The sequence below is a fragment of the Aristolochia californica genome, unplaced genomic scaffold (assembly GCF_029961685.1).
Source record: "Aristolochia californica isolate CCGP_79_NKW_82.1479 unplaced genomic scaffold, dmAriCali1.0.hap1 SCAF_14, whole genome shotgun sequence".
Lineage (NCBI taxonomy): Eukaryota > Viridiplantae > Streptophyta > Magnoliopsida > Piperales > Aristolochiaceae > Aristolochia > Aristolochia californica.
This window is the reverse complement of record NW_027181815.1, coordinates 1978140-1991497: the sequence shown is the minus strand read 5'-3', so window position 1 is coordinate 1991497 and position 13358 is coordinate 1978140. Positions and strand designations below refer to the sequence as shown.

The 13358-nt window shown below is 41.9% G+C and overlaps 2 protein-coding genes across 4 annotated transcripts; one reads left to right on the top strand and one right to left on the bottom strand.

The window, feature by feature from the left end:
* The first annotated feature begins 20 nt into the window (after positions 1-20).
* On the top strand, positions 21-4413 carry LOC137950099 (cellulose synthase A catalytic subunit 9 [UDP-forming]). Its single transcript, XM_068796477.1, has 13 exons — positions 21-124; positions 209-404; positions 504-703; positions 800-893; positions 978-1095; positions 1203-1469; positions 1569-1914; positions 2009-2272; positions 2366-2578; positions 2695-2908; positions 2984-3174; positions 3254-3607; positions 3718-4413. The coding sequence occupies exons 1-13, from the start codon at positions 50-52 to the stop codon at positions 4297-4299; spliced, it is 3114 nt and encodes a 1037-aa protein (XP_068652578.1). The 5' UTR covers positions 21-49; the 3' UTR covers positions 4300-4413.
* Positions 4414-4823: 410 nt separating this feature from the next.
* LOC137949988 (AUGMIN subunit 8-like) lies at positions 4824-12545 on the bottom strand. 3 transcript variants are annotated; one of them, XM_068796297.1, is made up of 8 exons: positions 11960-12545; positions 10295-11839; positions 8720-10167; positions 8434-8553; positions 8119-8235; positions 7887-7976; positions 7122-7229; positions 4824-5251 (listed from the first exon to the last, which is right to left on the bottom strand). In XM_068796297.1, exons 3-8 carry the CDS (start codon positions 10025-10027, stop codon positions 5195-5197), a joined length of 1800 nt encoding a protein of 599 aa, XP_068652398.1. In that variant the 5' UTR covers positions 10028-10167; positions 10295-11839; positions 11960-12545; the 3' UTR covers positions 4824-5194. The 3 variants fall into 3 exon arrangements, with proteins under 3 accessions (XP_068652398.1, XP_068652397.1, XP_068652399.1); XM_068796296.1 differs by having other exon boundaries at positions 10290-12545; XM_068796298.1 differs by having other exon boundaries at positions 8720-10159; positions 10295-12545.
* Between the last annotated feature and the right edge of the window lie 813 nt (positions 12546-13358).

Genomic DNA, 13358 nt, shown 5'->3' with positions numbered 1-13358 from the left:
CCCTTCAGCCATCACTCTCGTTGCAGTCTCCGGCCAGCTATCGGGGAAGATGGAAGCAAGCGCCGGACTGGTCGCTGGTTCTCACAACCGGAATGAGCTTGTCGTCATTCATGGCCATGAGGAGGTGTGTCAACCATTTCAAAGCTTTGTTCTTTGAGGAATGTAAGTGAGGATTTACTTATCTTTCTTCAAATTTTCTAATGTTCAGCCGAAGCCATTGAAGTCACTGAACGGTCAAGTCTGTGAGATATGTGGAGATGAGATCGGCCTCACTGCTGACGGCGATCTGTTTGTGGCATGCAACGAGTGTGGCTTCCCAGTCTGCCGGCCTTGTTACGAGTATGAAAGGAGAGAAGGGACCCAAGTGTGTCCCCAGTGCAAGACTCGATACAAGCGTCTCAAAGGTATGTAACAAGAAACACCGCCATTGAAGGTTTTTTTTAGCTTCACTTCGTATAGCTAGTTTATTGATTTCTCTTTTCCTTTTTTATTGTCTATTTGAGGGAGTCCACGAGTGGAAGGAGACGAAGATGAAGAAGATGGCGATGACTTGGAACACGAATTTAATATCGAAGACGAGCAGAATAAAGAGAAACATGTTTTGGACGCCATTCTTCATGGAAAAATGAGTTATGGAAGGGGTCCTGATGATGAAGACAGCCATCAGTTTCCACCCATCATAACCAATGCAAGATCTCGCCCTGTAAGTGAAAATTGGTACAGGATTAATTATTCGATTAATTCTCATTTCTTCGAGTATTATCCTCGTTAGTTGCAAAATAACACACCACATCCACAGGTGAGCGGCGAGTTCCCGTTACCTAATCAGCATGGGGAGCAACTGTCATCTTCACTTCACAAACGTGTTCACCCCTATCCGGTGTCTGAACCTGGTAACAAGAACAAAATGAATCCTCTTATATGGATTGTTGACAGATTTGATTGTTGAATGATGTCTGAGATGTGGATTTTTGCAGGAAGCGCAAGGTGGGATCAAAACAAAGAGACAGGTTGGAAGGATCGGATGGATGAATGGAAATCAAAGCAAGGATCTCTCGGGGCTGATCCTGACGACGGAGATCCTGACATGTCCATGTAAGCTGATGAATCACCCTTTTGGTTTTCACTTTCTGAAGAAAAATCACCAATTATTATCATTATCTGAAAGCTACAAATTCTACGATATTTGTGAAACTGTGAAGGCTGGATGAAGCGAGACAGCCATTATCACGTAAAGTACCCATTGCATCAAGCAAGATCAATCCATACAGAATGGTGATTGTTATCCGATTGGTGGTTCTTGGCTTCTTCCTCCGCTACCGGATCTTACATCCGGTGCACGACGCCTTTGGACTGTGGCTCACCTCCATTATCTGCGAAATATGGTTCGCTTTCTCCTGGATCCTTGATCAGTTCCCCAAGTGGTTTCCCATTGATCGCGAGACCTATCTCGACCGGCTCTCCCTAAGGTTTCACTCTCCTGCAAGAATTTGTTATCATCAATACTCATGTTTTGCTTAAATATGCCACTGTTTTTAACTTATCTGTGCTTAAATTTCATTGGATAGATATGAAAGAGAAGGAGAGCCATCCATGCTTTCGCCTGTGGATATCTTTGTGAGTACAGTGGACCCTTTAAAGGAGCCCCCTCTTGTTACAGCAAACACAGTGCTTTCCATCTTGGCCATGGATTATCCAGTTGATAAGGTCTCCTGCTATGTCTCGGACGATGGTGCCTCCATGCTCACCTTTGAATCTCTTGCGGAAACATCCGAATTTGCTCGGAAATGGGTTCCTTTCTGCAAGAAATTCAGCATAGAGCCGCGAGCACCTGAAATGTATTTCACTCTGAAAGTCGACTATCTCAAGGACAAGGTGCAGCCGACATTTGTCAAGGAGAGACGCGCCATGAAGGTTCAGAATTCTTTATTTCATATAAAACGGAATGCCTTTATTCGTAATTATCATGCAGAAGAATGATGATTTCTTACATACTGTTTTTCAACAGCGAGAATATGAAGAATTTAAAGTTCGGATAAATGCCTTGGTTGCTAAAGCTATGAAAGTTCCACCAGAAGGGTGGATCATGCAAGATGGAACTCCCTGGCCTGGTAACAACACTCGCGACCACCCTGGCATGATCCAGGTCTTTTTAGGTCACAGTGGGGGTCATGATGCTGAAGGAAACGAGCTCCCTCGACTTGTTTATGTCTCCAGAGAGAAAAGACCCGGATTTCAGCATCACAAAAAGGCCGGTGCCATGAACGCTCTGGTAAAGCCATCATACCCCTTTTCTGAGAAGAATTCGCTCAATTCATGTTGGACAACCATTCATGATTCAAAGTACTAAGTGGTGACTTTGCAGGTCCGCGTTTCCGCAGTTCTCACAAATGCTCCTTTCATGCTGAACTTGGATTGCGATCACTACGTGAACAACAGCAAGGCCGTCCGGGAGGCTATGTGTTTCTTGATGGATCCGCAGGTCGGCAGGAAACTTTGCTATGTCCAGTTCCCTCAGAGGTTCGACGGCATTGATAGGAACGATCGATACGCCAACAGGAACACCGTCTTCTTTGATGTAAGTCTACCTTAAACATTAGTTCGATGCACATAATCGAGACAAATTAAATCAAATTAGAGGTTCCCAAAGGAACTGGAAGCTCATCTAACTGCTGCAATTTCTGGGTCTTGCAGATTAACATGAAGGGATTAGATGGGATCCAAGGTCCCGTATATGTGGGTACCGGTTGTGTATTCAGGAGGCAAGCTCTCTATGGCTATGAACCTCCGAAGGGACCCAAGCGTCCAAAGATGGTGAGCTGCGACTGCTGTCCATGTTTTGGGCGCCGCAAGAAGCTCCCCAAGTACTCCAAACATGGTGTAAACGACGGGGAATCGACTGTTCCAGGTTTGGTTTGATGACCTGATTTAAAGATTCTATCAAAATAAGATGTGCCCATCGACTAAGAAGAGTTTCCTTTAGGTGATGACAAAGAGCTGCTCATCTCGCAAATGAATTTTGAGAAAAGATTTGGACAATCGGCGGCATTCGTTACTTCGACGTTGATGGAGCAAGGTGGAGTGCCGCCTTCGTCGAGTCCGGCGGCTTTGCTCAAAGAAGCCATTCATGTCATCAGCTGCGGTTATGAAGACAAGACGGCATGGGGAACTGAGGTGAGAATTAAACTAATCCCACGTTCATTAAGTAGTGAAGAACGATGATAATAGCTGAGTGGGGTGACTGTAATTGCAGTTGGGGTGGATCTATGGGTCAATCACAGAGGACATCCTGACGGGTTTCAAGATGCACTGTCGAGGATGGAGGTCGATCTACTGCATGCCAAAGAGGCCGGCATTCAAGGGTTCCGCTCCCATTAACCTCTCCGACCGTCTCAACCAGGTGCTTCGCTGGGCTCTTGGATCCGTCGAGATCTTCTTCAGTCGTCACAGCCCCGTCTGGTACGGCGTCAAGAGTGGGCATCTCAAGTGGCTGGAGCGCTTCGCGTATATCAACACTACTGTCTATCCCTTCACCTCTCTTCCTCTCCTCGCTTACTGTACTCTCCCAGCCATCTGCCTTCTCACCGGAAAATTCATCATGCCGACGGTAACTAAACCCTGCTCACTCCTATTTTCTCAGCTCCAGCAGCAAATCGATTTAATTGAGATCAACACCAGTACCCTTATTAACATTAATGTTTTCCGATGCTCAAACAGATAAGCACACTCGCGGGGCTGTTCTTCATCGCGCTGTTTATCTCAATCTTCGCCACTGGCATTTTGGAACTCAAGTGGAGCGGAGTAAGTATCGAAGAATGGTGGAGAAACGAGCAATTCTGGGTCATCGGTGGTGTCTCTGCACACTTCTTCGCGGTGGTGCAAGGTCTGCTAAAAGTCCTGGCGGGAATCGATACCAACTTCACCGTGACCTCCAAGGCCACAGACGACGAGGATTTTGGAGAGCTCTACACCTTCAAGTGGACCACCCTCCTCATCCCTCCCACCACCCTGCTGATTATCAACCTGGTCGGCGTCGTGGCCGGAATTTCCGACGCCATCAACAATGGGTACCAGTCATGGGGTCCGCTGTTCGGGAAACTCTTCTTCGCCTTCTGGGTGATCGTCCATCTATATCCGTTCCTAAAGGGTCTGATGGGGCGGCAGAACCGGACACCTACCATTGTCGTCATCTGGTCAGTGCTGCTGGCATCCATCTTCTCGCTGCTCTGGGTGAGGATCGACCCCTTCGTGCTGAAAACTAAGGGTCCGGACGTGAAGCAATGTGGACTCAATTGCTAAGAGCAGAAAGCCCAATGAATGAGTGAAACGTATTTTTTTTTTTTTTTAATAGAATGAATGGAATATGGATTGACATGAAAAGAAGAAAATAACGCAATTAAAAGTTTTGTAATATAGTGTGTGTGTGTATCAATTTTTTTTTTTGTATGAAACATCTACTTAATAATAGCTAGATGAGGAGAGATAAAATAATATCACTTGCATTTAAGGATTAGGGTTAGGGTTTTATCCAACTTACCCATGAACCTGTTAACACGACCATGCTAGACAACCGGCGAAGAAGGAAGATAAGGCTCCAAGCAAATAAGAAATCCAAAACAGGTTCTGTTTCTTTCTTCCAGGGAAATGAAATTGTGAAAAGTGCAAAAAAAAAAAAAAAAAAAAAAAAACTACATTCTGCTCCACATCAGTCAAGCCAATCCATTCGTGACATCCTTTGATTTAATTTTAATGGTTGCATCATCAATCGTTCAGTAAATGTTTAATGCATTTAAAAAGATGAACAGTGAGAAATTGGACCTGTGTTGTCACTGAAACACTCTGAACAAGCTAGCTTAGTACATCACTCTATAGCTGTGTAACCTGACATTCTTCTTTCCATTCCCTCTTTTCTTTGCATTTTCTTTTCACGGAGTGATACAAAAGTTACATGGAAATTGGATAGAGCTCAGAGCTCCCTTTCGTTAAAAAAGAAAAATAAAATAAACAAGAATAACAAATAAAGGAAAAAGACAATGATGATCACAAGCAGATGCGCCTGCCATTACAAAGTTAAATTTACAGTCACTATGTCACGCGGGGTAGGTACATATTGACCTCCATTGAAGATGGTTGTAATTAGCAGGTAGAGCATCTACTAATAGGTCGAGCTATTTGTTGACTTAGGCAGCTCCCACTATCCATAGCTTGTTTTCAGTTGTATGAGATGAGTTCTTAGGCTGGATTCCTCTACCTGCATTTAAGCAAAAAATCAGTACAGAAACATGCTAACAAGAACTTTCAAAACTAACATTTAATATGTTATAGTTTGCTGAGCATTGTGTGCATAAACTGACTATTGAGTAGTTGTATCCAACCGTTTCAAGAGTTAAAAGTTCCAGCCATCATTCTAAAACTTGGCTGAAAAGGCTAACACGATAATTTTTAGCTTTGAAGATTTCCTCTGCCACTCTAAGCATGCAATTGTCAGGATATACAGAAACAGACAGGCTATAGTCTTATTGAATTAAGTCAACTTTCAAGAGTTACAGGAAAAAACTCCAGTCGTTATTTTTAAGCTCAATTGAAGAGGTTAACATGATCTTTCTTTATCTTTCCACTGAAAGCTTGTAATTGTCAGGATATCCAGAGTCTAAACTGAGCCCTTGCTCTGGAAGTTTCCGAACCTTGACCACAGGAAGAAGATCACCCTTTCCAAGATCTGGTCTAGCAGCAGCAATAAGAAGGGCAAGACTGATAATAGGAAAATGATCCTCTACTAATGAAGATCAGACTTTATCAGTGATCCCTTAATTTGAAAAGCTCTAAAATATGGATGATATGTCCATAGTTTTTTCAGTGATGCATTTCTTTTATAGACTTATGGTGAAGGAACAACATTCCTGTAATCAGGGAGAACACACCCTCCACCTTCCACTGGCCTTCATTCAGTTTGACATCTGTGTTCATTGATCAAGAAATCTCACCAGGACCCAGTATTCAGTTTCTACAATTATGAGATCACAACAGTTGAAATGAAAAACCCAGTAATCATATGATTAAATTCATGAGAGCTATTAACACATCTGTTAGATTACAAATAGCCACTTCATTAGAAATCACAGAACTTTCTTAGTACATGTTATAACTGATATGGTCTTGCAGTCTTCCAGCAGAGTTTAAGAAAAGCAATAAAGAATAAACTAAAACAGGGTAACTGCAGAGTTTCAAATAGACAGTAGGAACATAAGACCCTGAAATATGACCAAAAAAATGCAAATTTAGAAAAAGAAAACTACTAAGAGAACCATTTGTTCAATGCTTTAGGTCAATTTTTGTATTTTTACACTTTCACAGAGTAAAGCATTTATTTTTTTGAACGTTCATTTCTCAGAGATACACCCCCTTACCCCTTGGTGAGACTTGAAATCAAGGCCTCATACTTAATCATCCCCAGGTGACCACAGAGGCAAAGGCTCAGGCCACTATGCAGATTTACAGTTTAGCCAACTTTTTTCCACTTTCATCACTTACTGTTTTAAATCAGTGATGTAGGATCATAGAGTGTAGACTTCAGAAGAAAATTCAATGTAACTGTTTCATTCTTTTATTTTTTATTTTAAATTTCAAAAATATCTGAAATTATGCATCTGTAATGTTAAGATTAATCTATTGCTAATTGAATATTAAATATTCAGCTGCATATTTTTATTTTACATGTAACATTTTCTTCAAATCACTACATTTGACTAACTAGAAAACAACTAAAGATTAACAATTTAAGCATCAAATGGTACACAGTTTCTAGCAATGTAACATCAGAAAGCTGATTTATTTCGGTTTTGGATTTCATTTTCCATTACAATATTTTCCTAATGGTATGTCCTTAAATAAAAAAAATCCAAAAGTTTCTCTAAAGGTTTTGAAGTTATTGGTTCAACTTCTTTGCCCCATCATTCTACTCAATAAAATAGGTCCCCATAGGAAACACATTGAGAAGGGCTGTTACTCTCTATTCTACTCCATAAAAAATAACAATCTTAAGCATGGCCTTTTTTTTTTGTCCTGTATCATTAAATCAGTACAACGAAGATGTCTGCAAATGAAATTATGCCAAATTTCACCTGCATTGCAACTGTTGAAGCTAATAAGTTTCCACATTCACCAAGCATGACTCTCTCCCGTGCTGCTATCTTAGCAAGGTCTGACACCAAAGAATTCATCTTCTCCACCTGCCAACCATTAACAAAAATTTCATTCTAGAATCCAAAACATCAAATTCCTAGCTAGTGATACTTGAGAAGGTTTAGTTTTGAATCACCCACTTGTACAGAATGTTTCATTCAGATTCCATAAGGGTGAGGCAATACTTGGTTTATTAAAAGTATATTAATTATCAATAAACAAAGACTAACTCTGTTCAGCCAGTAGAGCACATAAAAATCTTCTACATTATCTTCAATTAGTAACAAGATCCTTCAATTCAGAAACAAGATGGAGAAGAAAATGCAGCCAAAGGCAAGAAAAGACAAACAAGTGCAATGTGGCAAATGTAACTACAGCTTCAGCCTGTCAGACAATAGTTCAAACCAACTAACAGTTTCTTGGTTTCAGAATGCATATGAATAATTGATTCTTCAAAGGATTACAAAATGGAAGCAGTCATATGCTTATTATACTATGGGTGTCAAACAAACGTAAGCAATTGAGGCTCTCCACGCTCAAATACTCCACAGGCACGATCAGCAAAATATTAAGTCAGTTGCTTGGAGACAATACAATCTAAGATAACTTTGATTATCACTTGGGAACATAAAAGAAGAAAAATACGCAGGCATTTAGTTAACGAAATGTCAAGAAGTGCCAGACAAGCCAAATTAGTATCTCACCTTTGATAGTAAAAGACAGATCGAAGAACCCATAGCTTGCATAACATCAACAGCCGAACTAACAGCATCCTTCACCATCTGTACATCTGCCTGCAGAATCATGGAGTAAATTAGTTGCCAAATCTTTCTTTATTAAATATATAAAAAAAAAAAACTTTCCATGGAGCAACCTTTATTTAGAAGTTAAAAAATTAAAGCATTTCACTCACACTAGCTACCATTAGACACTTACTCTTGCCCCACCAGTCACAGGAAGTCGGAGAGTGCATGCTTCCAATGCTTCAGTTGCCCCAGCCAAAGAGATAGAATGCTCTCTATCCATTAGAACCCAATCATCAAGGTAGGTAATCTGATGGAATCAAAACAATGATAAAGACAGGAACTTCAGTTCCTAAAGCAACAAGGATAATGGAGTAGTTTAAAATGGCAGCCAATTGCATTTCCAAATATAATTTTCAAAAAGTTTGTGGATAACCTAATGCCTATAAAATTGATAGTATGTTTGAAATTAGCATATCTATGCTCTTGGGAAAAAAACGTATCTTACTTGTTCATTTAGAATCGAGTTCAACTTCATATTCTGTCCGAGTTGTTGGAAGGCAATCCTTTTCATAGTGGCAGAATCCCGTAATTCTGAAGTAACATTCCACACATTGTACAAAAGATCCTGTTTCACAAGGATTATGCGAAAAGATCATGCACAACCCTATGTTTGAAACTTCTTTTTGTTGAACTTATAAAGAACAGATAGACCAAAGATGACCCTGAAATTCAATTATATGATGTCTAGCGAAAAAAAAAAAAAACCTTCAACAACATTGTCTGAACCTGACCTCTGCCATTATGCTCTGTATAGCCAGTGTTGTATCCACCCGTGCATTAACAAATCGCCACTGCAAGTATCTATTATACAACAATCTAAGCTGATGAGCATCTTCAATTTGGTTCGTACCCTTTTTCCCCTTCCTAATGTCAGCAGTAAAATTCAAAACAGATGCTGAACTGATGGATCGACCAATCATAGAATTTGCTGAGGCAACGGGAGAGGATGGCCTTGTCCTACTTGGGCTCTGGCTTCCCCTAGAGGAAGTAGGAGATGTCAATGGGACCTTGATCAAGGGAGGGTGGTGGAGTGCAGGAAGTGGTGAGGGCTGAGTCCTTGTTGCACGAATAGTTGAAGAACCCAGTTCGGATGACCCCAATGAAAGAAGCTTGTTGGATGCACTTATTCTTGACAAGGATGGATCACCAATAGAACAGTTTTCATATTCCGTTCTTCCACTTCCTCCCAAAGAAATTCGCCTTGATACGTCACTGCTAGACTTCTGCAAGTTTCTGTACGTAGGATCTGAGGCAACAGGTCTCCTGACAGGGGAAACTCCCGGTGTTGGAAATGGCAAAGAACTCCTGGAAGCCTTGTCAATGAGATCCACACTTTTGTTTAAGGCACTCGCTGCAACTTTCCCATTCACTTTGCTCGGCCATCTGTGCTGATCTACTAGCTTTGTATGCGAATTCTCAATGGGTTTTGAATTCTCTGTTTGATCCGATACATTCTTCCCTCTAAGTGGCGTCCTCTTTCTCTCAGGGGTAACCTTCCTGGGGCTTTCGGCCTGTCTATGTGCTACATTGGCAGAAGGCCTCAGAGTGTGGTCACTTACTGGTCTCTCCTTCTTTGTAACTGGGAGAGAGAAAGTATCGGACTGGAAAGACACACTCAGACTGCGCACGGAAGGCCACAAGCCCTCCGGAGTCCGCCCTGCGATCGGCCTCCTAGAGGAGATTTGCATCTCTGCTGCCGAATCCTTTACAGGTGTGGTGGGCCTCGAAGGATATGAAGGTGTCAGAGGCCTTGAAGGGGTCGATGGAGAAGGAGGCCTCGATGGGGATGAAGGTGTGGAAGGCCGTCTCCGCTCGGTGGACAGAGCCCGTTTGGATACCGGGAGTCCGGGTGCGGTGCCACCTCGAGTGAAACTGGGAGACGGGAACCGCCTGGTTGCGGAGATAGACGTTGATGTGAGTCCGGACATGTATCTGGAAGAGATTTCTTTTGGCCTAGGCTTGCGAGAGATGGCCGCATTGTTCTTCCCAGATAGTCCCAATGGCGTTCTCCGAAGCTCTTCTGTCTCAGACACATCCATCCAAGAGGCACAAATCAGGCCATTGGGAGCTTCCAATCACAAATTTACATCCACGCGGAAGTCATTCATCTACGCATTTACAAAGGCACGCCTTCACCGCGCATAAAGAAGATCACCTTCTCCGGTTTGACTCTGTTCGGCTGAAAGACTAAGTGTGAGAACATTTTACACAGACAAATGACTATTAAAGGAAAATGACATTATAAGAAAAAAGGGCAAGAATCCCAGGTTTTGCAGAGAATTAATTTTGGGTACAGAGAACTTCACCAATCAGCAATGAAGGACTCCACAATACACGAAGTGGGCAATCAGTCTCCGTCCTCAAAATCCCAAATCCAGGCAGATCACGGCAAGGAAATGAAGTCAGTGAAATGTGATTCCTGTAGAAGGAAAACATCTGAGGAGTGGAGGTAGAGGTTCAGAAATGCGGAGCGAGCGAGTAGGTGCATTAACAGACATCATCCGTTAATAACAAACAAATACGTTGGGAAACCGTTGGATGACGCGGGGTGGGAAGGAGTTTAGGACTCCAGTTACTCCGGTAAGAAGACGGTGCGCAGGATAACAGCCAAAAGTGGGTGTACGATAAGAGATTCCCCCTTTTTGAGCCCTCTTGTCACTCTCACGGGAGTGGCATGGTCGGCAGGGTTGGAATTCCGTGTGCACCCCACCTCTCCTCCGAAACAGAGTGAATGAAACGCCAAACCCCACAACCAGATCATCAGTAACAACAAATCTCAAAGCTTCATTTTCCGACTAAAAGTCCAAAATACTTTCAAAATATAAATTCTTCAGCTTTAATTTATTTTCCCAGGCGAAGATCCACCAGATCATACCAGATAAAACCATAAAAAAGTGCTCATTAGCTCTCTGCTTTCCAGGAATTAAGTTCGACTGTTGTTGAATATCAACATAGATTTCAGTACTTCAGTATGGACCAATTCTTCGTTCTGAATTTCTTCCCTTCATCCTGTCCAAACCATATTGCCGGAGCGCTTAAAAGCTGCAAATCCTGCGCCCTTTCTGTTGCTTCTGGAGGGTGTTTGGGAGTTGAGACAAAACGAGCATATTCACTGGACACACTGTTTTGTTTGTTTGCAATTTATTTCTGGTTATGGTGTATTTCTGTTTTTTGTTCAACATCCTGGCTACAGAATGTGAGGTTATGGGAACAGAAATGGACATCCACATGCAGAGGAAGATTTATTGTTCATCCCAATAAATTTTCTATGAACAATAAATCTTCTTCAACATTACAATAATCCCCTCCATTTGTTTTTTTGTCACGCTCGTTTTGTCAGATGTGTTTTTGATTCTATCACTTCCACAAAGAAACTACAAATTTCAACTATATTCTAATTAAAATTCATAGCAGCGAGCACTAAGAAGAGATTCTTGAAAACTCGGTGGATTGATTAAGTTGATGAAGAAAGATTTGGCTTTTCCATATACAAAGTTAACTGAGTAAGGGTGAGAGAGCCCAGATGCATACTTTTCGGATCTAACAGTACACAGCGACAGCAATTCTGATGCGTTCTTGTAAGGAAACACAAAAAACAAACAGTTGAAGAGAGAATTAGCACAGGGAAACGAAGGTCAGTGGATTCAAGAAAACGGAAAGAGCCAGAAAATTAATATAAAATCTCATTGTACGTCTCGGCAGTAGGTATAAATTTTTTTTAAGAAAGATCTACACAGAAGAACAAAATCTAAAGCGAATGATTACATTGAGCCGTTGTCAATAGAAACTCGTTTCGTTTGGGAAGAAAGGAAAGGAAAGGAAATTTTGAGGCTGATGCAAACGCAGGGAACCTGTATCAAATTTAAAGACGAATTCATTCACTAATTGCTGAGACGAACTATCACAAACTGCGGACAAATCCACAACCAATAAAACCACATCAAAGTCCAAATTCCGGAAGCACATCCAACCTGAACGAATCACCGCAAAAGGTCTAAAGATCGATCATCCAAGTCCAGGCTTTATCACTCAGAAAACTCCACAGCGTTGAAGATGGTCGAATCTCACAGCAGATACACAAAGTCACGCAAAAAAGTTAACGAATTCCGAAAACTGAAATTCAACGATCAAAAGATCCAGATCGCGAATTTCAAAAGCATCTCATCCTTCTTTCGAAAAAGAAAATAAAAGAAAAGAAAAGAAAAGGTAGAGAAAAGGAGGTAAAAAAGAACTCAACGCTCTGCCAGAAGATAAGAAACCTCGAGACGTAAAATTCTTTCGGTCACCGCGAATCTCTTTCTTCGACAGAGAAAATCTTCAAAAAAGGGAATCATCAACCTACGGAAACCCTAGCAGCTCCGAGTTGTTGACTCGGTTTTTTGTCTCCTGACCGACACATAAGACCAGGATTTAGGATTTAGGCTCATTCACGTTCCATCGACTCCAACCGCTTCGATTAACAGGCTGCGTTGCATGAACTGACAGTAGTCAAAGTCAAGTCACAGAGACCCGTCGTGTGAGTTGACTGAAGTGGCCTCCGATGCGTAAGCCGGCCACCGCGGCGTCGAGAGGGGAACAGAACCAACCAGCGGAGATCGCAAGACATAGAGACGACAAAGGTGGGGGGGGGGGGGGGGACCCACCCGGGACCAGACACATTCAGCGGTCGTATATATTAAATCGACAAGATACGACGGGACACGCCTTACAATGCGCCGCTCGCTCATGTCGGTGTGGACCCTCGTCAACCGTTCACCTTAGGTTGATACTTATTTCTTTCTTTTAAAAAACAGTCGTATTGACCGTATAGCAAAAACATGCGTAAAAAACAGAAAGAGTCAAGAGGGTCCAAAATTAGAGAGGACAGTGAAAGACCTTAGTGTAGGGCTCCCCTTCAAAGGAAGGGTCAGCATCACCCTTGAAGTGATATGAGGGGACTACTATGATGAAACGGACTTCTCAGCTAATGGGGCCGAATTGAATAAATTGAATTAATGGGGGAATGTAAATTTGGACGAATGTATAGATTGTCATGGATGGTGGCCTGAGATTAGCTTCTTTTGTCCACCAGCTTAACCCAATTTTGATGTTTTCTTTACAGGAGGACCACTTGCACTGTTGCATAGGCTGACCCTGGTTGTTTTCCTTTTTTTTTTTTTTCACATTTAATGAGATATTCCCTTCCATCCAACCAAGTATCCAAAAGAGCCTCATTTATTTCCTTTCTTTTTACTATAAAGCTATAAACTGCTTTAAAGGTACTAATTTCACTTACACTCCTGCATCGTCCACTTTGGTTTAAGCTCTCTCTCTCTCTCTCTCTCTCTCTCTCTCTCTCTCTCTCTCTCTCTCTCTCTCTCTCTCTCTTTG